Source organism: Eretmochelys imbricata, chromosome 10 (assembly GCF_965152235.1).
Source record: "Eretmochelys imbricata isolate rEreImb1 chromosome 10, rEreImb1.hap1, whole genome shotgun sequence".
Lineage (NCBI taxonomy): Eukaryota > Metazoa > Chordata > Testudines > Cheloniidae > Eretmochelys > Eretmochelys imbricata.
This window is the reverse complement of record NC_135581.1, coordinates 56,456,008-56,482,900: the sequence shown is the minus strand read 5'-3', so window position 1 is coordinate 56,482,900 and position 26,893 is coordinate 56,456,008. Positions and strand designations below refer to the sequence as shown.

The window sequence follows — 26,893 nt, the reverse complement described above, 5'->3', positions numbered from 1 at the left end:
AAAAATACATAAATAACGCAGTTGGCGGGCAATGGTGACTCCAGTTGACAGCCAGGCACATTTCCTTACCAAACGTTTTTTGTCTCTTTAGGGAGTGGTTAAGCAGTTTGAAGCAGTGGCAGGAGAGAAGCTGCAGCTTTGCTTGTAAACTAGTAGCTGGCTGCAGGTTAAAACACCGGTCTGATTTACTGGAGCTGTGAAAGCGAGGCTGCATTTCTGTGTGTGTATAAACTTTTCTACTGCTTTTAACCATTTAAAAAAAAACTTATTTGTTCTTAGTAGTAACAGGATTTGTGTGTATAAAGGGGCAAAGCCTTACTTCCACAGGCCTTCCTCAGCAGCCATGGAGAGCCCTGGGCATAGTGGAAGCAGTGCAGTTTTGCTCTGTGGAGGCTGGGTATGGCTAGGATGCTGGGAGCTTGCTTAGGGGGTCTCTCTGTATTCCTGGAGGAATGAGGATAGGTGGATCTCCTACTCCCAGGACAGCGACCACCAGACAATCACTCCCCACCCAAACAGGGTACAACCAGAGGGGCTACTCAGTTGTGGAGTGTAGAACTGGGGGCAGGGGAGCAGAGACTTTTCTTCCCTCATATCATAAACTACCTGGGCTTGGCACTGGAGAAAGGATTTGTCCCACTTCAAATAAAAAACTCTAAAAAAGAACATCCCTCAGTCTCAGTTTACCCATTCCTCTCCCACAAGGAGTCTGGCCATTCTTAAGTGCGCAAAATCCAGAGCCAGTACTGTATAAACAGTACAAGCAAATGAGGTGCTACACTGTACATCTGCTGAGAAGATGACAACTATCTACAGTACATTGTTAAGGCCCAGATTTTCAAAGGCATTTAGGTACCTAAAGATGCAGATAGACACTCAATGTGCTTTCAAAAGTGACTAAGCACGTAGGCACAATCCCATTAAGTGCCTATCTGCATCTTTAGGCATATAAATATCTTTAAAAATCCAGCCCTAAGCACTTAAAAGGAAACATCCTGTTTCAAGATGGAATTTAATATATTGTTCCAGGTCTCATGTTTCAAAGTATGTTGGGTGAGCTGGAAATTCATCATTTACTAGCCGGAAGGCAGAATAAATTATATGAATATTTTGTATGTATTCTAACAGAACGATAAAATTCATCAAAGCCCCCTTATTTTACTTAGGTATTTTACACATTATACTATACATTTATAAACATATAAAAGCAAAATAATGAAAAATATCTGGAATTAAAACTAACATCACACTATGTTTAGTTGAGGATCTTCAATTAGTTTTATTTTGGTAAAATGTACTCTTTTTATAACAGTACTGAATTGGCAACATGCAGTTTTACAATCCATTGTATTAAATAATATGAAGTCTTAAATGATTAGGCTCAAGGAGTGTAAACATAATAATTTATTAGCTTCCGCTCATAAAAAACAATATTCTGAACTGTGAATTTTTTAACCACAGCAGCAAATAGTCAAAAAGGAAACAAATCAAAAGTGTTCAATAAAAAACATAAGGCAAGCATCAGTGTGTGAACTTCTTCCTTTAAACCAATGCTTTAGCACTATAGCAGTAGCATCAGTAACAACAAAAAGCAAAAGACTTAGTAAACCATGGCACAGCTGTCAAGTTATTTCTATGTCATCACTTTAGCAAAGGATGCACTGTTAGAATTTTATACAAGAAAACTTGTATAAAAGAAAACTTTTGTTTTGAAAACTGGAGAGAGAAACATTAGCTGTAAAAACAGAGCTCATTGAATTTAAAGGCATCCTTTAAAAAATGTGTCCTACAGTGATGGTAATTTTATATTCTTTTGTTTTATGTCTTTGGGAAACATAACATGCAAGCTATTGGTCAGTATTGTAAGTCAGCAGGAATCAACTTTGCTATTTTTGATCAGTGATCCGCTGTAGGCAGAGTTTCATGTAGGAATTTTTATTGCGTATTTCTATCACCGCATCCCTGACAAGCTCAATGAACATCTGAGGCCACAGCTTCTGCAAAGACTCGTTTTTCATATTGATGTCAGCAGCTTCTTTCACTAAGTCTTGTATGTATGTCTGGCAAAATTGCTTTCTCTCCTTGATTTCCTGGATGGGAGAACCATTATAGATTACATAAGACAGATAAAAAAGGTTAAATAACAATGTTTTATTAAAAAGGGCCAAAAGAACTTTAATGAAGCAAAGAAAATAGTGATCTTCACAAAAGCAGAACACTCCATACTTTTCTCTAACAAATGAATTTAACTGCAAATTGTACAGCCAGTTTTTTTTAAATGAATAGGGCCATAGAGCCAAGCTTTGTAACCATTTAGCTAACCACTCTCAGATTGTTTTTTCTGAAATTCCATTTGGAACAATGTTAACTTTCTCGAACAGAATTGGATTTTTTTGTTGCTGTGGGCGACAGGAGTGATAGCATATTATGCAAACTATTACATTTTAGATTATTTTTAAATCTAGGCACTGCAAGCGTATTGACATAGAAAAATATCAGTTTACCTATGTAAAATTTTAAACAGCAGCAAAGTAAACTACAGTAGGGAGAAATAAACCGGTACACATATACCTTTCCATATTTTCTTTGATGTATGCATATCGTACATTTTTATCAGTAAATGTCAGTAAACATCAATTTCACCTTTTCTATTGACCATAACAGAAATTTACAGACAGGCAAAATAAGAAAAATGCTGCTTGAGAACCTATTATAGTTTGATTTAAAGATATTTACTTTGTATATTTTGAAATGTGATGTTGACAATATGTTTTAATGGTTATAAAGCTTTAACTTTTTGAATCTCAACATCTACTGTCAGTAAATAATTAGTCTGGCCCCCTGTAATTTCCCACAACTGTGAAAATTTAAATCAATAGAAATAAAAAAAATGCTCACAACCCATAATTTCACTCAACTGTGAAAATGTAAATAAAAAATTGAAACAAATCCTTAAAATAAACATAAATATTTCCACTGAAATTTATAAAAAAATAAACATTGAATTCTGCCAAGCCTATGTACAACATATAGTGTGCACTGTACAAAAGTCATCTGAACTTCTAGAAACTAACTTAATGACAAAAAGTACATTTTGAGTAACTACTAGCACTACGTTTTAGCCATTCTTCAATTATACTAATTCTTTTTATGGAGGATTTCCAGAAAGTGTCATAACAAGTTGTCCTGTGAATAGTTATATTGGTGCTAAATACCTAATCTATCTGATTTACAGTATTGTTAAAAACATTAGGTTATGCCTTGGCCCATGAAAACAACACAGACCATTTTTTATAGGAGAAAAAGGAGAGTAAATGCTTTCCAGCTGCCTAGTTTGAAAACTTAATAATCAATAAACCTAATCTACTGTCTTCAGTAATTAGGTCTGACTTGATCACATTTAGTATGTTAGTTTACTGTTAATGTGAAGCAGCAATTTGCAGTTCTTGCCTATCTTGCTTTTCCCTTGTGACAACCAGTAAAATCGGCAGCCACATATGGAATACTATAATGAAGGATAAGGTGTGAATTACTACACTGGTAACAAAAACACATGTATAGTTTTAATGTAATCACATGAACACCACAGCATTATTTTATTACTGTCCTCTGATTCTGGTAAAGTGTGAACAGGAGTGCCTCACTTGCTTACACTATTAATTACTTTAATGACCTTTACCATTCAGCCATCACTTTCAAGACTAAACAACTTTGGTATTTTTAATCTCTCCTATCACACCTCCATGCTATGTCCTTTTTGAGATGAGGTGACCAAAACTCAATGCAATGATCAAGCTGAGTATGTACTATTGATTTACTTACCAGTATTGTGATGGGATTTTATACACCCCATAAACCTGAAGAGTAAGCAAGGGACAAACCTGGGTACCAGAATGTAGAGACTGGAGACAGCTGCTATTAAAGGTTGTCCCCTCAAAAAGGAGAAAAGATGTTCTTTCCCCCTGCTTAAGGGAAGGGGTTTGCAGCCAGAAAAGCTGACCTAAGATGGGCTTGATTGAAACAAGACAGTCTGTCATTTTATTATTATTTAAATTTGGGCTGCACTAAAATTTCCTCTACTGAGATTTAAACAATTTTTGTCATGGCTCTATTCTACATTGAACAATACTAACCCCAGTATTGGATCTATATGACACTCTACTGTTAACCTTTTCCCAAGCTGAGAAATGATTATTTATTATTACTCTGTATTTTCTATTTCAGTCTTGTTTTAACACACCACATGTATCTCTCCACATGATAACTAGGTCTCTAGCAGTCTCTTGGGAGGCACTGTATTAAAAACCTCTGTCTAAATTAAAGGATTCTAACATATGAGAGAAATCACTATACCCTTATAAAAGCTGTGCCTATTTATCCTTATCGTATTCTATTATTCTAGGTAGTTTAAAATTCCAGTTTGAATGGTACCAAAAAATTGGTGACAAAATCCAAGTAAGTTTACACTTGCATACTCCATGTACAAGTCCTGCATCCTGAATATGTGATCCATGCATGTTTCACAGTATGGGTAACATCCCTTTTTAAGGGGTACAGTGCTGACCACCTTGTGGTCTGATGTAGTTGCTATTTTTATACTGTAAGCTGAATTGTTTGATCATGTGGTTGAAAAACAAATGAATATGATAAACAGGGATATGTAAAAACTAACACTCTAAAGACCCCCAGTAAAATTGACATATAAAAAAATTTCCTGGGTGATCTTTGTACACAGGGCTAATAGAAGAATAAGTTAAAAGGACTGTCTGATGACAATTTCTTAAAATATGCTTAAGTCTGCAATGCACAGTCCAGAACTCAGAGAGGGAGCTCACAAGCAGAGCAGAACTGGACTGAGAGCTTTGGAGTGCAGGAGGAATGACAAAGATTGCCCTTGGTTGAAGTCAGTGGGAGCCATGCCGGCACATCTGAAAGCACAAATTGGTCTATGTGCTTTATCTTATAAAAACATTATTTATTTTTAAATGTGTCAGATTATTAAAAAAATTTTACTGTGTCAGATTATTAAAATTTACAGATTTTTCATGGCACCATTGCTATAATATGAATCTTAGTCACTGTGTCCCAGAGAAGTCTGGAAGTACCGTGTAAACTTTCAGACGGTGAAAGTGAATAACGTTATTTCAGGGAAATAAAATATATGAAAATTGATTAAAAATTAAACAAGCCACCCAAAAGAAAAAAAATTATATTTGGAATGTTTCAGAGTATATGATCTTCACAGGATCCTCAAACTAACACATTTACCTCAAGCTTTTCTGTATGAAACTCCCTTGTGGTGTAATTCAGTATAGCTTGACTTGCATTTTCTCCTCCAACTCTTCTGCTGTCATTACTTTCTTCACTGACAATCCCAGATTTCTTCCCCTTTGCCTCTAGCATATAACAGAATTGCTTCTTCCTGTAGAAAGACCGTAAAAAGATTTACAGATTTAATTATTTGAGACTTTATTAAAGTGTCAATGCTTTTCAGTGATTTTATGTAGTGCCACCCCCCCACTTTTTTTTTTTGGTTGTTGCTTTGAACATTGAGTTTAGGAGTTTTGGGTTTATTGCATCCTGCAGCCTTGATATATACAGAAGGTCCCAGAGATATCCATCCATTATTTTGTTCCATAACAACCGCAAACTATGAAGACAAATGCTTGTTTTGACACATACCATAACAGGGCTCCAAAATGGAAAATAATCACACAACTTCAGACAGGTACTTAAAGTAAAAGTATCCACAGAAATCTAACAATACCATTGAAACTTCTTTTCCAAAAACGTTTAAACACCTTTTATTCTACAATGTCAAAACTCAAAACTGTTAATTGTCATATATTTCAACTATAAAACACCCATTAAAATTACTTCCGTGTCTCTAGTATGTAACTCAATAAGTGCTGCCCAACACATGGCACTGGAATCAGATAAACAGTACACTTATATGTATGCACATCTTTGACCATGTCCTATATCAGCTCCTTATTATCAGAAATGCATATACATAGTACATTATATACCCAAGGACTTTGTTCAACTTGTATGACTACATTCTATTTGTGAATCAATATTTCTGCAATGTACAGAAAAACTTATGGTTTTTTTTAGTAATTTTAAACAGTGGGATCTGTGTAATATTTGTCATTTTACTTATAAAGGGATTTTCATTAGAGTATGTTAATTTATGTGTTCTGGCCAAATTCTTAGTTAATTATATTTTGCCTACATAAAACCCCCATGAAGTTTCAACTGGATATGTCTGTCTTTGCTTTCTGTCCTAAAACTGCTAACCAGTATTGCTGTATATTGTTAAATAGATGCTTAGGAGACTGCAGTTCAGCAGTGAGTGAAGAAATCCATATTTTTATATAACATTTGAGATTTCTTAATTTCTTATCTCTTTTAATTACCTTGATGGCTCTCTAGCGAGGCTTAATGAATGTTTGCTAAGTACTTTGAGATCCTTGGAGGAAGCAGTAAAAGTGTAAAGAATTATTTGTATATTGTAAATGTGAAAACAACAATATATGATGGAACAGACCTTCAGAAAATAAATGTAGGCAAACCTATTTCTGCTTGTGACAGAAATGCTATGGAGAAGTGGAACAAAACAAAACAATTTAAGTAAAAATATCTCTCTTCCAAAACAAAACGTTTCTCACAGTTTAAGCAAGCAATATATATTTGGTAGTAACATAAGCCAACAAATCTCTGCAGGGTTGGGAACATCGGGAAGCAGTTGCCCCACTCATCAAGACAGGGACAGTTCAGCTGGTCACCCAGTAGAACGTTGTAGTGGGTAAGTTGTAGGGGACAGGGATGGAGCGAGCACTTTTCGGGGCACAAGCAATGCATGGGAGAGCAAGATTTAGGGAGACCTTAGCACAGGAAGTGCCGGTATATTATAGACATGTAGGGGGGTTGCAGGACAGCAGCACTGGGGAATGGAACTAGTTGGACTGATTGTCCCTGAGAAAATATTAGAAAATCTTCAGTGTAAGTGTCCTAAGAAGATGTGGACTTGTTAAGGTTCAAATAATAACAGGCTTCACACCCCTGCACTTCCATGGATTCCAAGAGAAGAGCTCAGTAGGGCAGATCATAGCAGGCACTTACATTGTGGACCTTTTAAATGCCATCACCTCTAGCATTCCCTAACTCCATTCCACTCAGACACTGCTTCTCCTAGCATCTTCTGCTGATCCTCCACATCTGTTGCCTTCCTATTCTCATCCCCTGCATTCTCCTCTTTTCCACAATGCCCTGTCTGTATTCCATGCACCCCGTCAGTTTTCTGCCCCAGGCAATTTGAGCATTTTAAAATTAAATGTTTATATTTCTGAACATTAAAAAAAAACACAAAAATCCCATAAAAGTGGACCAGAAGAAAGCACATTAGCCTGTTGGGAATAAGAGTTAAAAAAATAAAAGCATTGGCTTTTGTGGAACAAGAGCGAAGCGGGCAGGGAATCTCATTCTCCCCCCAGACCTGGTCTGCACCCTCCCCCACAAAATTTGGGAAGGTATCCGGTGTCAGGAAGGCTATGTAGTACTAATTCTAATCTGGGCTCATCCCAGTCTCCCTGTTCTGAGACTTGAGCAAGGAGAGTTTAGATCACAGTGGGTGCTCTGCAGGTGCACCTGCTAAGTAGCACTCATTGAGTGCCCTAAACCAACCAAACTTGCAGTCTCTCCTGTGTGGTCCCCAATGAAGAACTATCAACAGTTTTCATAACCTGTGAAATGCAGGAAATAAGATCAAACTTGGTCTTATACAAGCCAATATGAAATGTACTTTTGCTCTTCTTCATTATGTTAACATAATACCCCAAACAGACTAATTGTATGTGTAAGGAATTAATGTTGGTCTGAATAAACGAAGGTTGAGCCAGTAAGTATTTCTAGTGCTCACGTAGAGTCCAGGACCTTTTACACTGTGAGCCACTGAACTATAAACTGGCATCTCCCTCTGTGATTATTTTCTGTATCATCCTAGAAGTTCATTGCACGTATCAATTTGTAATTGAGCTATTTGTGTGTTTTCTCTATTAACTACTTTATTTTATAAAAAAAAAGCAAAGAAAATCAAGTTCTTTTTGAAAAAAACTGATTAATCTAACGGTCTAACTTAACGAAAAGCAAGGGTGGACTGATTTAACTGTTAACTTAATTCTTAACGCACTTATACAAAGAAAATTACGGTAAAAATATCATTTCTATGGCTATAAAAGCGTTCCTTCTTAAACATTTAAAATAACTTTTACCTGGATTCTCCAAGTAGTGAAAGTAGGCGATACTGAGGCAATTCAGAAGATGCTACATATGCAAGAATGCCAAAGAGTCTTTCAGCCATTACTGTATCATTCTCAGTAACCTGTGAAAAAAGGAGGAATGGAAAACTTTCACAAATCGTAAAACTTGATCATGTTCAGAAATGACCAGCACAAATCAAATCAGTTAAAATATGTGCTATATAAAACTGCATACCAGAGATACTCCAGGAATATTTAAAGAAAGGAAACAATATATCTGTACGACTTTTTCAAAACTTAGATTTACTTTTATTGGCATCTTCAATATATTCAAAGAGCAATCATGCAAGTTACTTTTGCTTGTTTTACTTATTATTGTCTACCGACTCTGGAAACTTTGATGCATACAATATGATATTCTATGTTTCAAGATACTGCTCATTAAATGACCAGTTCTTCCACCCTGAGTGTTCCAGCCCACACAGATTAATTCTTTACCATGTTGCATAAATTTACAGAGATATATTGGAAACGTTTCTGATCAAGCTCTGGTGCAGAAGTGAAAGGTCTCTAAGCACTTAAATGATGAAAGATAAGCCATGGTCTCTCTGACTTTGGCAGCACAACGGGGCAGTCTTTACAAAAAGATGATTTTTTTCTGTCAAGGTTAAGTGGCTGGCCTTTCCCAGTCCAGTAAATTAATTCTTCCCCGTAATACTTTACTTTCCTAAACATGAACTATACTGTTGTTCCAGCATAAAATTACAGCTATGTCTTTAAAATAATTTCAAACTGTTGAAGAAATGACACCATGTACTTTAAACATCTGTGTTCAAAGCCCAATTCTTTCCCCCTACAAACTCTCTGATGATGCTCCCCCCCGACATCTAAATAAAATCTATTAAATTTCAAATAAAAAATGAACACCACAAACATTCCCCTTGTCTGATGTCTTCTTTCCCAGCATCGTGTTATGCTACTGTAAAATTCCCCAAGGCAGTTACTGTGTGCTATATGCAAACATTAAATAAGAATGCTAATCTTTAGCGAAACCTCTAGTGTGTTCTTGGTACCATTCACCACCACAGGATGTAATGGTAACAGCACTTAGGGAAGTACAGATGCATTATCAATGCTCCTTAATAGTATATAGTATGTCAAGAAACTATGCATACAATACTCAATGAATCTACCCTGTCATTTGCAAACTGTACATCTTTGCTGCTAAACATTTTGTAAAGTTCCACAATTAAATGTGAACTGGTTTGTTATGTAGTCCAGGGGTTTGTCTAGATTAGGAAAATTTACACTTGTGAAACTACATTAAAAGAGGGTTGGGCACGCCACAGCCAGCCCACATAGCAGGGTGAGGCCTGGGAGTAGAGACCCTTTGTTGTGGGGGCTGTCTCTGGTTAGCACACAGCTCTTCTCTCAAGTGTGGGTTTGGCTCGTGAACAAGTTTCATGGCTTTTCTTTCAAACCTGAGTATATTGACAAAGCATGCTGCAAGGCCTAATTACTTAAACTTTTTTTGGAGGAGGTGTGGGATAAGCAGGGAGCATTTATTTTCTGTTTTGTTATTGTTGTAGGCTGAAGAACCCTTTAAAAACATGTTTGTATTTTAAATAGTGCAGTAAATGCTGCATGGAGACACAACATTTAAATACATATATAGTATAAATTGAAAAACAAGCTTTTAAAAGCCATATTCAGTCTTACAAATCCCAACTTTTTAACAGGCACCTTTTACAGGAGTTCGTGATCAGTAAATTTAAAGAAAAGAAAAACAAACAAGTAGCACAGTATAAGGTTATTTCAAAATGTTTTCCTGGGATTATTTATGTTTAAGAAAAATTCCACATAAAAATAGTATTAGAATCATTAGTTTAGTGATTTGTTTTCTTTTTAAGATATAGCACAATTAAAGGGAGGCATTTTTGCTTTCTATTTTCCTCCCCGTGGGAGCTTTTAGTTCAGTTTAGCTCTTTAACCCTCTCTTCCTATGTTGCGTGATTAATTTGTGCTGGATACAGCTAAAAAAAGGGTGAATTATAGACTTCAAATTTCTGTATACTTTAGTAGTTATCAGATACAGACAATTTAAAACAAACTATAATGGTCAATTAAAAATACTAGACATTTAATTTACTATTTCTCATAAGATTTTTACAGTGTAATTATTTAAGTTTCTGGTAGATATTTTGTTAATGAGAACTACAGAAAAACAAATGTAACTACTGCAATTTAGCTTCCTTAACCTTTAATGCTAATCTTGCCCACGATGTTGCTGAAAAATTCACGTCCATAGGTACAACTTTTTGGAATTACACTCCATATAGACAGCTCAAATCACTGCAATCCTGAACTTGGTATAATCATTTACACAAACGCAAAGTGAGATTTCAGTCCTGCAAGGTGCTGAGCATCCTGGCCATGATCCCACAAAACACTTAACTGTAAAGCACCTAACTAATCTCATGCTTAAATTGAAGTATGTATTTAAGTGTTGTATCTGGGCTATAGTGCTCAGCACCTTGCTTACTTGAGCCCTGGGTGCCTGACAGATGTATAATTTATCCAGATCAGATGATAGCTTTTACACCCACTTTGCACTGGCGCAAATGGGTACACAAGGTGCAGATGTATACCTGTATTAATGTACTCCCTTTCTTTTCACTTTAAACAATTAAGGATTTTGTAAGAGGTAAAAAATCAAGGTTTCCATTTGATGGAGTGGTGACATAAAGAAAATATTTGAGATCTTATGTATATGCTGTACCTGGAGTTAAAAAATACTATATAAATAATAATGTCTTGTACTAAAACCAGCTGTCAAGTATGCTTATATATATATATTAGGGCTCTTGACTAATTGCAATTAACTCACGTGATTAATTTGAAAATATTAATCGCAATTAAAAATTGTGATTAATCGCAGTTTTAATTGCACTGTTAAACAATAGAATATCAATTGAAATGTATTAAATATTTTTCTACATTTTCATATATATTGTATTCTGTGTTGTAATTAAAATCAAAGTGTATATTATTTTTATTACAAATATTTGCACTGTAAAATTGATACAAAAGAAATAGTATTTTTCAGTTTACCTCCTACCAGTACTGTAGTGCAATCTCTTTGTCATGAAAGTGCAACTTACAAATGTAGATTTTCTTTGTTACGTAACTGCACTCAAAAACAAAACAATGTAAAATTCAGAGCCTACAAGTCATTCAGTCCTACGTCTTGTTCAGCCAATCACTAAAAACAAATTTGTTTACATTTGCAGGAGATAATGTTGCCCTCTTCTTATTTACGTCACCAGAAAATGAGAACAGGCATCTGCATGGCACTTTTGTAGCCAGCATTGCAAGGTATTTACGTGCCAGATATGCTAAACATTCATGTGCCCCTTCATGCTCCGGCCACCACTCCAGAAGACATGCTTCCATGCTGATTATGCTCGTTAAAAAAAATAATACGTTAATTAATTTGTGACTGAACTCCTTGGGGGAGAATTGTATGTCCCCTGCTCTGTTTCACTTGCATTTTGCCATATATTTCATGTTATAGCAGTATCCAAAATCGGAATGGGACGAGGTGTGAAGCATGCTTTCGGAAGTCTTAAAAGAGCAACTTTTCGATGTGGAAACTACAGAACCCGAATCGCCAAAAAAGAAAATCAACCTTCTGCTGGTGGCATGAGAATCAGATAATGAAAATGAATATGTGTCGGTCTGCACTGCTTTGGATTGTTATCGAGCAGAACCCATCATCGGCATGGACACATGTCCCCTGGAATGATGGGTGAAGCATGAAGGGACATATAAATCTTTAGCGCATCTGACACGTAAATATCTTGCGATGCCAGCTACAACAGTACCATGAGAAGGCCTGTTCTCACTTTCAGGTGACATTAAACCAGAAGTGGGCAGCATTATCTCCTGCAACTGTAAACAAACTTGTTTGTCTGAGCGATTGGCTGAACAAGAAGCAGGACTGGGTGGATTTGCAGGCTCTAAAATTTTACATGGTTTTATTTTTGAATGCAGTTTGTTTTTTGTACATAATTCTACATTTGTAAGTTCAACATTCATGATAAAGAGATTGCACTACAGTACTTGTATTGGGTGAAATGAAAGATACTATGCCTTCTGCTTTTTTTTTTTACAGTACAAATACTTATAATAAATAATAAATAGAAAGTGAGCACTGTATACTTTGTATTCTGTTTTGTAACTGAAATCAATATATTTGAAAATGTAGAAAACATCCAAAAATATTCAAATAAATGGTAGTCTATTATCGTTTAACAATGTGATTAATTGCATGGTTAATTTTTTTAATCGCTTGACAGCTCTTATACATATATAGCTATATCTATATATATAAGGGCTGTCAAGCAATTAATTAAATATATATCTCCAATGCCAATATTTAAATTCCTTTCAAACATATTATAATAAACCAGAGAAAAGCTTGTTACAAGAAACTGAAGAGGTGAAGTATATGAATTCTTTAAAATTAAAAAAAAACACAAATAAACACAAATTGATTTGTGTTTCTTTATCATATGTACTCAGGAACAGGATTGAACTGTCTTTTCCAATTACCAAGAGCTATAGCAACAATAGGTATTTTTTGGGGCTACATAAGTAAAAACCACAGATTACGTTTGACGAATGTAGAGCAGGGTAAATTATGTCAGGAAGTATATTTACATCTTTTTTACTTTTGCATAACAATGAATGGAGTTGCTCTATTAATTTTATTAATATGTAATCAATATACATTTATGAAATAAGAATCTGTTCTTTAAATTAATGAGCATTCATTTTATAGGAATAATTTTGAGAGGGAAGTTATACGTTCTTTGTATTCCTAAAAAAATATTACTTCCTCTTACCTCAGTTCCATTTATCTTCTGCAGATTAAAATGGTTCAGTCTAAACAGAACATAGTATTTCCACAGAGTAAAGTTGACAACTGGATTTCCCTGAGGATCAACCGTCAACTGTTCCATGCGACGCACCTGTGCTAACGCATTAAACTGCTGCAACATGACAATATTTGTCTCCTTAAACTTCAGGTGCTGTGACAAAAAAACAGTCATGACAAAAAAAGTATGTTAAACTTATGGTGGAGGACACATAAGAGTAAGACAACACAACTGTGTTACAGACAACAAGCTCAGCGTTAGATCAGCTCTATTCCATGCTACTTCAATTCTCCTCAGACATGACTAACCAGCTCTTGGGCCCATCTAAGCAACTGGACTCACTTGATGTGTAGAGCTTTTAATACCTCTTCAAAACAATGTGGCACATGATGCATTCTCTCTTAAAAAGAAGCCCTCTCCCTTTTGTATCCAATAAATTAAAATAAAAACTGGAAAATAAAATAAGAGATCTCAGCGATACAGACCTCTGGTGGCCTCCGAGTGGGAAAACCTTAGCACTTACTTTTTCAAGTGAAGAAGATTGTAAGTGCACAGTCATAGCTATTCTGTATTCTTTATGAAAAAAAAAATGATGAAAAGTCATCGAGTATTAAAGCATGTAAAAATACAATAGGCATTAATTGGTTTGTAAGTTTTCAAAAAGGTGTGACCACAACTTTTTAAAGTATGTATAATGCTATGTTTCAGAGTAACAGCCATGTTAGTCTGTGTCCACAACAAGAAAAGGAGTACTTGTGGCACCTTAGAGACTAACCAATTTATTTGAGCATAAGCTTTCGTGAGCTACAGCTCACTTCATCGGATGCGTATCCGATACGCATCCGATGAAGTGAGCTGTAGCTCACGAAAGCTTATGCTCAAATAAATTGGTTAGTCTCTAAGGTGCCACAAGTACTTCCGATGAAGTGAGCTGTAGCTCACGAAAGCTTATGCTCAAATAAATTGGTTAGTCTCTAAGGTGCCACAAGTACTCCTTTTCTTTTTGTGAATACAGACTAACACGGCTGTTACTCTGAAACCTGTCATTAAGACAGACACTTTGCCTTAACTGTTTTGATTAAGTTACAAGGTGTATAGGACCCAATTCCCCAGTTTTTTCGATGACTGGTTTATCACACATATTTATTATACCATCATTGTGATTCCTTGGGTTTAAATTGGGTCATTAGCAATAAGAGGGGCAAAACGCCATGCCCCTTTGTAGAAGTGTTGCAACAACAAGATTTGTTTAAACTTTGTATAGAAACAAAAGAGTGGGATAGTTCTACACTGTAATCAAGGTAATAAGCAAGACATATTTTGAGCATGTAGAGTCTGACTGCTTCCTGGTTGTACCAGCTGTACAGATCATGGAATCAGTCAATTCTTCTGCTCCTTCCAACACTGCTTCAGTAGCATCCCTAAAAGGAGGCCACGATAAGCCAGATAGCAGAATGAGGTTTTGAGGAGTTAAAACCTTTGCTGGGATTTTGAAGTCATACCTGGAAATACCTGCCTGAGCTGAAGCAAGTAGGCTCAATTAAGCTCAGAAACTTCTAAAAAAAGCATGGGGTATCTTTATGAGAAGGAGAGGCAGAGGTCTGTTGATCAAAAACCCAGACAGGGAGCTATGAAGGCATATGAGCCTACCTGTTTATACTGTTCTAGTTAGTTTTATGTTATTTGCTTTGATTTTACAACCCATATTGCCTGGAGGGAATGTGGCCAGAGACTTTGCACATTTACGTTTTTTCGGTTGAGCAAGAACCACAGAACTCCAGATAGTTCTTTGCTTAACCAGCACCACCTCTGACCTCTCTGTCTCCAGCTGCTCAGATGCTGGCCTTGATACACAAACAAATACTTCTTGATACATGGAAATAATGGATCAAAAATGTAAAAGTATTGTATTTCCATCTCAAAATATAGCAACCCTTTTCTACTTTATGAAGGGCCAAAAGAAATGTTTGTGACAGAAATAAATTTCCAACCTAAGAGGAATCCCTCAATCTGCCTTGAGAATTCTGACTGAAGTCTCTTGCTCAATCAAGAAGGCCTTATCAAGTCAAAAGTACAATTTAGACAAAACTGAGTTATACAAATAACCCAAATTCATATACCTAAGTGATAATAAGCTGAAAAGTAAAGGTTACTTGACCAAAACAAGGTGTTAATAAAGATCATCCAAATATTCTTGTAGCTATTCAGACTTCTGAAGTCTCAGAGGAAATGTCTTACCACAGAATTAGGAAATCTGATCTTCAGTTTTGGTAACACTTGAACAATTTCATCAAATTCTATGAACATAAAGGAGACTGTGGTGATGGTTCCAGCTGTCTGAACGCTCCAATTTCGATCCAGGGATTCCAGAGCTCCAGAACCATACAAGTAAAGAGTATCTCCCTCCACTTCGACTAAGTAAGAATCGAGGCCAGATAAGCCTTGTACAGCATTGCTCAGTATTGTGTCAAGAGACCTGTGAGGGGAAACAAACAGATGTAATATAAAAGAGAAGATACCTTTTGGGGCATTTGATTAAAGTGAATATTAATATTCCAGAAGTCCTACACTTTGTCAAAGCCTAACCTCTCAAAAATATCCACTAATTTTGGGTTTCCAACTTCAGGACACCTAGATCTTGATTTTCGGAGATGCTATAAATGCCATCAAATAATGTGGATGCACAGTGTCATTGGAGCTGGGCACCCCAACTCTGTGGCACCCAAAATTAGCAATCATTTTAAAATTGTGGCTCAAATGTTTGACTATTTTGTGCTGGTGTTGATTGCTACAAACAGAACTTCAACGTGTGCATTTGCTCAAATGACTTTACATTCAAATTCAGGGAACAAAACTAAGGACTCGATCCTGTAAAAATTTACCCAACATGCATAATTTCTCATGCAACTAATCCCACTACATTGGTAATTGTTTGCAGGATCAAACCCTGTTTGAAGATCAAACACAAGGACTACAAAACCAAAGGAACAGGAATAATAATGCTATTAACCATAAATGTTGAATAAATAGGCAGTTTCATTTTTTCCTATAAATTGCATCATTCACCACTTAAAAACCCCAGGCCATGTTTTCTGACCAAGACATTACTTGACTTAAAGATGAGAATACTAAGTCATTGCCTACACATCTTGGGTCTTATTGACCTGATTTAATCCTGTGGGACAAGGATGACTTCTCAACAGCCTAAGGCTCTAGATTAATTTAATATTAAAAACAGTGAATCCAATTCCATGACTTTATCTGAACTCCTTATTGTGTCATCTACAATCTTATGTCACACACAACTATTCTTTTGAGGCCTGATTCAAAGCCCATTGAAATCGTAGGAAATCTTCCATTAAATTGGGTTTTAGAATAGGCCTCAGAGTGATGGTCACCCAGCTCTAGGCTTGGTTTCTGTTTTTTTTCTCCCCTTGACCCATCCTGTCATATTGAAGCAACAATATGTCAAGGTGCTGTGGACAGCCATTTATAGGATTCAGATAGCGTTATTGTTTTTTCTCTGATACTTTCAGGGACCATCACTTAGGCCTGATTTATTTCTGCCAAGCAAGAATCATTTTTACCCAACGGGGTATTTTCTTAGCCCTGCAGTAAGACAATTTGTGTCCGCTAGACACACAGGCCACATATTTCAACTATTTCCTGACAGGGCAGGTTATTGCTCCTTAAAAAGAGCCTGTCAAAACCACTACTCAATTTTTGAAGATCAGCCAGACACTTAAGTCTAATAGCCTCACAACATTCCCAGCTTCTTCTGGCCTGAAGGAAATCTAACACTTTAAAGTGACTAATTCTGATGGTATTAAAATAAATTATAGCCCAGACCCATATCTGGACGAACACTTTTTTCCCTTCAACTAATCAGCATCAAATGTGCTAACTTCTGGAGAGGTAGGGCTCAATTTTTCACAAACTATAAGTTGGCTCACTACTACTTAATAATTCTTTAAAAAAAAGAAAAAAGTCTTGTACAGCTGTGTTGAATTGTCTTCAAAGATAATATACCAGATTCTAACTGTGCGTTTTTCTCTGCTAGATATCTTCATTTATTGTAAATCTTCATTTCTCTTGTGAGACAGTGTATCATTCTTGAGAAAGAAGAAGAAGAAGAATTAAAGTGGGCATATGTCAAGGTTCCTCCCCCACTCTGAACTCTAGGGTACAGATGTGGGGACCTGCATGAAAATCTCCTAAGCTTACTTTTACCAGCTTAGGTTAAAACTTCCCCAAGGTACAGATTTCATTTCTAACGTCCTAAAACAGTATTCCTCAATTAATCACAACAGACATTGGTACATTACATTTTATAGAGAAAGGTGCTATGTTTTTCTCTTTCCCCAGTGGCAGTAGCACCTGGTATTATGACTTTAGCCTTTACTCAACACCTGTATCACTGGGTTCCTAAAGTGTCTTGAATGGGTATGGGCTATATACAGAAGTTTACTCATTTCGGTTGGTTGACAGTTACCCTCTTATTTTCTTATACTTGGTACGAATAGATGATAAGCTAAATGTTTTTGTAGAAGAAATGTCAAAATACTTTAATCTGAAATGAAAAACAACTTTTGTCAACATTTAAATGTTTCAGAATAAAGAAAATCTCAAATCTGGAGAACTTAAAAAATCTTGATGTTTTGGATCTTCATGGAAATCAGGTACTGTACAGTAAGTACATCTGTTATTTTAAACCATTTGCAAATAACACTGATTTAGACATGTTGCATCTCCAGTGTGGTTTCCTGTAGTATTACTTTTATGAAGGAGGAGTTAATAGTTTTACAACTGCTTTTATTAGTGCGTTCACAGAGATTTATAAATTAATCAAAGGGAGCATGATGTTATTTTGGATTTTGGTTTCTAATTTCTTATATTTGCAGAAGTTTATGAAAAGTAAAACCATTAACTTACTAAATATTCATACAACTAAAAATAACAGGATCAGTTCACTTAGAGCTACAACACACTCATCTAACGCAAAATAGCTGTGATGTAGCTAAAATAATATGCAGTCATTTTTATGGTAGAAGAGTTAAAATGGTTACAGTAACCAGTGAAATATTGCATCTACAAATGACTCATTGCATAAAGTACAATAATTCAAAATCTGGACAGTGAATAATACAGGGAGGCAGTATTGTCTGTGATTAGTGCAGTGGCTTGAGCTTTGGGAAATCCAGGATATGGTCCTAGGTTTGCCAAGAATATCCAATATGACATGGGTAGATCACTTAACCAGTGAAGAATGCATCAGTTTCCCTGCCTCTAAAATAGGGGTATGTAATCATCTTTGTATATTGCTTCTATTTACTCTGATGAAGAGGTTATCAAAGTGAAAAGTGTTATTATAATAGATATGTTTGAGAGAGAGTAAGGGGACTGTAAGGTTCTCAGTACTTTTTCTGATCTATCCAGTGGAAAAGTGTGTAAGGATAAGTAAGTCAGGTACAGTATTCTTTTGGCAAATGTAAAATGTGTGATACAAAATGTTTAAGTAGCTGAGCTGTTTAAAATAATTTGTGGTGATCCTGAATATGTAAAATCGATGTATGAATACTCTGGATTCTTGATCTGACAAGGCTCTGTCCTAATGTTGCTCCTTATTGTGTTACTGCTGCACTTTGTAGAGAGTGGGGAATGGAAATACCTACATAAAAGCTTTAATGAACAATTTACATAGGTGAAAACATAATTGTTTCTTTGGATTAGCTTTTTTATTGAACTTTTAGGAGTAGTAGTATGTGCTCAAATACATAGTGATAGGGCAATATAAAAACATAGTGTCTGCTTTTAGAGAGGGCCTAAATTTTTAGGGGATTGTGTGTTTGAGAACGACCATCTCAAGGTTCCTCCCCCACTCTGAACTCTAGGGTACAGATGTGGGGACCTGCATGAAAATCTCCTAAGCTTACTTTTACCAGCTTAGGTTAAAACTTCCCCAAGGTACAGATTAATTTTATTCTTTGTCCTTGGAATAACCACTGCCACCACCAAACTCTAACTGGGTTTACTGGGAAACGTAGTTTGGACACGTGTTTCCCCCCAAAATCCTCCCAACCCTTGCACCCCACTTCCTGGGAAAGGTTTGGTAAAAATCCACACCAATTTGCATAGGTGACCACAGACCCAATCCCTTGGATCTGAGAACAATGAAAAAGCATTCAGTTTTCTTACAAGAAGACTTTTAATAGAAATAGAAGTAAATAGGAGTAAAGGAATCACCCCTGTAAAATCAGGATGGTAGATACCTTACAGGGTAATTAGATTCAAAACATAGAGAATCCCTCTAGGCAAAACCTTAAGTTACAAAAAAGACACACAGACAGAAATAGTCATTCTATTCAGCACAATTCTTTTCTCAGCCATTTAAAGAAATCATAATCTAACGCATACCTAGCTAGATTACTTACTAAAAGTTCTAAGACTCCATTCCTGTTCTATCCCTGGCAAAAGCAGCATACCAACAGACACACAGACCCTTTGTTTTTCTCCCTCCTCCCAGCTTTTGAAAGTATCTTGTCTCCTCATTGGTCATTTTGGTCAGGTGTCAGCGAGGTTACCTTTAGCTTCTTAACCCTTTACAGGTGAGAGGATTTTTCCTCTGGCCAGGAGGGGTTTTAAAGGGGTTTACCCTTCCCTTTATATTTATGACAGCATATCTTTCACTCTAACATCCACCTATACGAGTAGAGCCAATTGCTTTTTGTCCATCTCCAAAAGCATTTTTGACTTTCTTCCACTTTTACAGCAGTCAGACTCCAGATATGCAACTGTGATCTTTCCCCTTTGACTATTAGAATTAACTAAAATTAGCAACAAAATTTGATGAATTTCTGTGATGAAAAATTCCATTTTGTTGAAAATTTAATCAAGAACATTTCTCAGGACCAAGACAGATTTTTTTTTGAGAATGGAGGTGTGTGTGTGTTTTGGGTGTGGTTGGGAGGGGGGTGGGAGAGACAACACAGACAGACTGACTCTACAGCTGAACTGTTAGGGCACGGTATGGGCCTCTGTCTCACACTTCCCAAGTGACTTCCATAACCACCAGGATGTATGTGTGAGTGAGAAAGAGAGGAAAAATTCAGACGATCTCCTGTTTATCCCAACGTGGAACAAAAACAAATTTCAAAACACTGTAATTTTTTGCAAAACAGAATTGTTGTTTTCTGGCTAGACCAACTGACTATTCAATTTTAGCAAAGAGCATAAGAGAAAGAACTTTTAGAGAAACAGAACAGCTGACTGGTTTGATCAGGTAAGAGGGTTTATAGCTCACACTATCACCCTCCACACCAAAGCCAACTGCTGTAGTTCATCACAGTGACATGGATTCAGAAGTATCTCCACTCTCATTGCATTATTTAATTCCCTACTGGCCAGATAAAGGATAAAAATGTTTCCTTCACTGATTGGGCAGAAATAAATTTTCTTGTTTTGTAGAGGAAAGAGAATATTAAGATTTATAGAAATAAAACAAATTCAAAATGCAAAAGGTGGCTGAACAGCTTAAAACTCACTCAGTTGGGAGCCCCTTAAACTGGTTCTAAGTATACAGAGGGAGAGATCAGTCTTTAGTGCCTAGATCACCAGTACAAAAAGTTAAGATGCCCAGAATTGCATGAAGACATTCTAAAAGGTACAAAAAAAGTTTGCTTTGTTTGAATGTATTTTATAATCTGACATTTTTTGTAATTTTATTTTATTTTTTAAAAAATAAGCAGTTTGATTTCTACACGACTGATTTTACAAATTTAAATTACAACTTTCAAAAGAGCATGAAAGTTTATTTTACACATTGTATTTGGTTATAGTAGATTTGGCTAAAAAAAGTCACAACATTCATAGTCAAGAAATTACCAAGAATAAACCAACTTCGCAACCAGTATCCAATGTAGTAAAGAAAATATTACACCAAGATCTTTCCTATAACTGCATGGAAATTTTTTTTAAAGTTCTATTAAAGAAGGGTCTTCTCAAGCAGTCCAAACAGTGAATCCATTAACATATTAATGTAAATCTGCTGCAGCTGTAATATTTGGCATCTTGTATTAATTAAGATATAATTTGCACAAGTGATTTAGAATTAGGATAGAGGATTTCATTGCAACTTGTTCCCCACTGAATTTGAAAATGAGAAGGTCCTTGATTTGTGTTGAAGTAATTTCTGGTGATCAATAAATCAGCACCTCCCGTGGTTATGAGGTAATACATACTTAAACATGCTGACTCACCACTTTACTCACTCCCTGCTTTAATCCTAAAATAGCTGATATATGGATATTCTAAAGCTATGTTGGATATACGATGGAATTACTGTATTAAATACCCTGGCTGTACATGGCAGTATCTATATTAGAATACAATAATATTTGAACAAGGTTTCTAATGCTAACAGTGGTATTATAACAAGTTAGCAAATAGCAAATAACAAGTTACCGTCAGCAAATCCAGATGGTAAAACTATTGTTCATCATTTGCATGATCAATGTCTAACTGTGGCATAAGTATTACTAGGAAGTATGTAATCCTGTCTTTGTATGGTTGACATAGATCACCTCTAGTCTATCACAAATTCCTACCACTTATGAGCATTCTTATATGTGTGAGAAGTTGCACTAGAAATAATTGATCTATTACTACTATGACAGAGCAGAATAAAGGAAGAAGGGTGGGTTGGAATGATGTCATTCTTTCATTTAATTTTGAAAGCACAGTTTTCTGAAGTACATTGAACAATCTACCTTTGCAGCAGGACATTAATACCTCTCGGATTACTACAGGTATCACCTTCTCTGTGGAAATAAGCAACAAAGAATTACAATTAAAAGCCTGATTTGGACATGGGTTTTATTCAGTTGAAGCCTTTTCCCAACTTAATTAAATTTAACAATTTTATGTGATTCATAGAAATCAGCAAGAGTTGTTTCATTTCAGTCCTCTTTTACTTTTAATATTTATTTCAAAAATTTTAACATATCTTTGTGCTCCCTTCAATTCTGAAATCTTACCATTGTTCTCTAATGGGAAAAAAGCAGTGTATATTTCACAAGGGAGGAGACTAACGATGCAAGTGTATAGTCACAAAGGACAATAGGGCCAACAGGGGATGGTAAGGGATTAAAATGAATGAAGAATAGTGATCTAACTTCCCAATTTGTCTTAAAGTTTATCACAACTTTGAAGTTTGATATACTTTAACTCACTGAGTTTTACTCAATTAGTAGCAACAATTCCTTTATAACAAGGTAGAAATAATACCTCTGACACCACTAATGAAACTAAAATAATTATGCAATCATCAATTTACATAAGTAGCAGGGGTCCACACCAGTGCACCTTATGCAGGATATAAGCCTTTGTCTGCTACTTATGTGAATGTGAAATTACAAGAGGTTTGTTGTTTTTTTTTTTACTGGCATTATCAGAAGCATTGTTCTCTGACAAATCATGGTTTAAATATCGATCTAGGCATATTATACATAAATTGTTTTCTTCTAAGTAGTTATACAATATAAAAAACCCATAAAATGCCAGATTCTATGGGTGTTACCTATAACGGATACTGTATATTAGAATGAAAATATGACAAAGATGTTAAAAGGAACATTCAAGTTGTTAGGTCTAGCACTCATGAGTTAGGAAATGTCAGAATTAAAGTTGCCTGTGTAAAATTAATTTGCCCATCCTGTGATTATTGTGATACAGTCAATTGTGATACAGTCTTTATGTACATGATCATATAACTTTTTACACAGGACCCCTGCCTCATTCAGTCCAAAAGATGGGCAGTGATCAATTAATGAGCTGCTATTCAATAGCTGTTGTTTTTTCCTCATTGTTCAATGTACGGTCATAGGCCTTATTTACTGCACATTATTCAAACCCTGCTCTGAAGACACAATTATTAATTTCCTCGTGGGCTTTTCCACTATAGTAGCTGAGTGCTTCACAAACATTAATTTATCTTTGAAAACTCCATGAAATGAGTGCTACTATTATCCCAATTTTACTGTTGGGAAGCTAAGATATACAAAGATTAATATCAAAAGCATCCACTAATTTTGAGTGCCCAATTTCAGGATGTCTAGGACCTGATTTTTCAGAATACTTACCATTATATAGCACTTTATATATTCAGACATAGAATCCATTACCTTCAGTGGCAGTTGAGAGTAGAGCTAAACAAATAATTTGAAATCTTCTAATGAAAGTGCTATATACAGCCAGGTATTGCCATTAATATTAATAATTGGTTTGTCAGTTCATTAGCCAAACTGAAAAATATTCGGTTGGTTTCAAACAGAAACTGATTTTTTTCAGTTTTTCCTCAATGAAATAACTGGAAAAATTTCATTTGGATTGAATGGAAACACTGAAACAGTTTTGACATTTTCAAAATGTAATGTTTCAATGTTTTCAAAATTTGTGTCTACAGTTTATTCCAGGCAAAACTATAAACTGAATTTGACCCAAATTCATTGCAGTGCTCCAAAAAGTGCTATTTGCTGGAAACATATCGTTCAGCTCTAGCTGGGAGCATTCAGCACTTCTTCAAAGAGATCCCAAGGGTCTGAAGTTAGACCCCCAGAAAATGAGGGAACACATGATGAGTCATAGCGTTTAAAAAGTACAGTTTAAATGACTTGTTTAGTATCACATAGGACCTCTGTGGAGATAGATTCCCATTCTCCAGAGCAGTACTCAACTGCTTTAACCATGAGGTCCTCCTTTCTCTTCTTGCAATCCCTTATCTCATTCGCTACATGCTTTGTAACTTCTGCAACAAATGAGGCATGGGTCCTACGGACAATAGCCTCCTTTACTACACTACCCTGATTCATCCCAGAATCCCGCCCCACCCTGGACTGGAGCAGCTATTACACAGGGAAAGTTTTTCAGAGTACTCCCATGAGCCCTGGTCTGCAGCATGTTCAATTTCTTTGTGGGGAACGTGCATACTTAGTGAGGACAGCGTTTTTGGAGATTTTAGCTGTTAAAATTGAAGATATCTCCACTGAGTATGTGTGAACTGCTATTTTTCAGAGGCTTAAACAGTGGCCAAATTTGGGCAGATTTTCACTGGGACAGCAAAATGCACATCCCTGAAATCATCCCCCTGCCAAATTTCAAGTCCCTGGTCCAAAGCATGGGGTACTTGAACATTTCAAACAAAAGGTCCCAAGAATTTTTTAACATGGGGGAAAGCCTTGTTCTTGGAAACAGATGAACCGTTCTGGCTGAAATTTTCGCCAAAATATTTAGCCTGAGGCAGACACACGGCATGGAAAATTTCAGCCCAAATCATTGAAGTTACGCAAAGTTAAAAGGCACTGAAAATGGGGTCTTATATATAGAAGTTTTGGGCAACCTTAATAGTAGGCAGTGCTACCAGCCTCACCCATACTACATAAAATATGCATAAACTACTATTATGTATATAAATATATATCCTTTTTGCAGGAAACTTTCATAAAAGATGAGCTTACGTTTACCTTCTTTCTAATTTTTCCCTTCCTTTGTTCTTATTTCTTTTGCTCACTCAAAATAGCTACCCCTCAGTTTCTTTTCACATGCCCCCCTTAACCTAGTAATTCTGTATTCAGTATTTTCTAAAATTTAAGTATTTAAGAACATCATTTTTAACTTTTTCTCTTGCTTCAAGATTCTATTTGCTTTTCAGAATCTGCCTCTCTTCAGCCTCTTCTCTGTTCCCTTCCAGCATACTTTATCATTTGTTACGATATCCTTCTCCCCAAATCACACAAGATCCCACTATGGCACTGTTCTCTCAAATTTTTCTAAATGTATTACCCTCTTTTTCCTATGATCATTCACTTCTTTTCCAACACTGTGTGAATGCCAAGGCTATAAATGGTCAAAGTACCGTATTCTCTCCATTTTTAGAGGCCTCCTAAGGTTTGTGAAAACCCAAAGACTCTTTTCATAGCTGATACGGGGATGATGCATAGACATTAAAGGCTAGACCTATGGGCTGTAATTATCCTTTCATGTCTTTTAATGATTTCAGTGGAGCTATGTCAATTTAGACAACCTAAAAATCTGATCCTGCTTTTTACAAGCACCAAACATTGTGGGGTGTATATTCTTTCTTCAATGCACTTTTACCTTCTTACACAGTTACTTTTATAACTTCCAATAATACAAGTATCATGTATCAATTAGAATACACTAGATGGCAAAAAGATATTTGCAGGCTGGGACATGACTCCACTCCCCAATCTCTACACATGAATACTGACAGTAAGTAAATCTACTTTAGGTATACTTGGTCCTGCCTCAATGCAGGGGACTGGACTTGGTCTCTGAAGGTCCCTCGCAGCCCTAAATTTCTATGGTTTTACAAATGCAAAGCACACCTTCCTTTTATGATCTTTTGAAAAGACAGGTTTCAGAGTGGTAGTCATGTTTGTCTTTTGGTAATCCTCAGTGGGTTCAGAGGGTAATGGCCTGTAGAATGTGGTGTCAGAGAGTTGTTTAGCAGCCTCTTGTTCATATTCCGACCTATTCATAATGACTACAGCACCTCCTTTTGAAAAGACAGACTCTGATTTTTTAAGGCCAGAAGGGACCATTAGATCCTCAAGTCCAACTGCCTGCATAACACAGGTCATAGAATTCCACCCAAATACCTATGTACAGAACCAAGTAACTTGTGTTTGTCCAAAGCATAATCTTCCCAAAAAGCATTTAGTCTTTATATGGAGATATCAAGAGATGGAGAATCTACCCTTCCCTTAGTAGTTTGTTCCAATGCTTAATGGCTTGAAGGCAAAGCAAACTTGAAAATAAACATTAATTTATTGGAAATCTGTTCCCACCTCAACAAGTATGGGAAAGATGGAGATTGTGAACAGATCCTTTATGAACAATATTTTCAAAACTTTCCCCCCCTTTTTCCAATTAAAAAAATAGACAAATTTCAAATAGCCCTATCTAAGACATCACAAGAGGGACTGAATAGGCCAAAGACCATCTCTTGTGAAAGCAAATGCTATTTTAGGACCCCTAATCTCAAGACAGAATTTGATCTTTGGTCCTTTTTCCAGCATACTCAGAAACCAGTATGCCTACTGGTAGCTAATATCTGGGAATTTGCAGGTCAGCTTTCCAGTGGAAGAGAAATCAGTGCTGTAAAGATAATAAACTGCCCTTTCTCCCTCAAGGCACACCAGACTTTAAGCAATCTCAGTACTTCCCAATATCTTATTGATCTAGAAAGCAGGCTTCCTGTGTTCCCCTTTATACCCATCAACTGATCTTAGCTGGGAATTGAGGTCCCTCTCCTCTCACTTCAATTAAAACTATTCATGTACACCTAGCAGTAGCCAATGTAAAAGTAGGAGAAGCCAATGAATGGCAACAAAGCTGTGCTTTCTGTACACTCTGGGGTATGTCTACACTGGAGTAAAACACCCACGGCTGGCCCTTGTCAGCTGATTTTGGCTCACAGGGCTTGCAGGGCAATAAAATTGCAGTGTAGACATTAGGGCTAAGGCTGGAGCCTGGGCTCTGGGACCCTGCTTCCTTGGGGGCCAGCTTTGGGTGTTTTATTGCAGTGTAGACATTCCCAGAGAGGCTTGGTGGCCTTTTATTTTGTTTTTCATTTATTTTTGAAAGTGTAACAGAAGCCTGTTCAACTTGAACTGA

General features: G+C 36.2%; 1 protein-coding gene across 2 annotated transcripts in view; it reads right to left on the bottom strand.

Moving 5' to 3' along the window:
* Positions 1-1,282: 1,282 nt before the first annotated feature.
* Positions 1,283-26,893, bottom strand: part of LRRC49 (leucine rich repeat containing 49) — a 125,486-nt gene continuing 99,875 nt past the window's right edge. Inside the window, exons 13-18 of one of the 2 annotated variants that reach the window (XM_077828045.1) lie at positions 21,967-22,017; positions 15,440-15,677; positions 13,169-13,354; positions 8,274-8,383; positions 5,269-5,422; positions 1,283-2,090 (exon numbers count right to left, since the gene is read on the bottom strand). In XM_077828045.1, coding sequence (XP_077684171.1) covers positions 1,887-2,090; positions 5,269-5,422; positions 8,274-8,383; positions 13,169-13,354; positions 15,440-15,677; positions 21,967-22,017 — 943 coding nt within the window. In that variant the 3' untranslated portion in view covers positions 1,283-1,886. The remainder of the gene's footprint in view (positions 2,091-5,268; positions 5,423-8,273; positions 8,384-13,168; positions 13,355-15,439; positions 15,678-21,966; positions 22,018-26,893) is intronic. The other variant, XM_077828046.1, reaches the window with a different exon arrangement.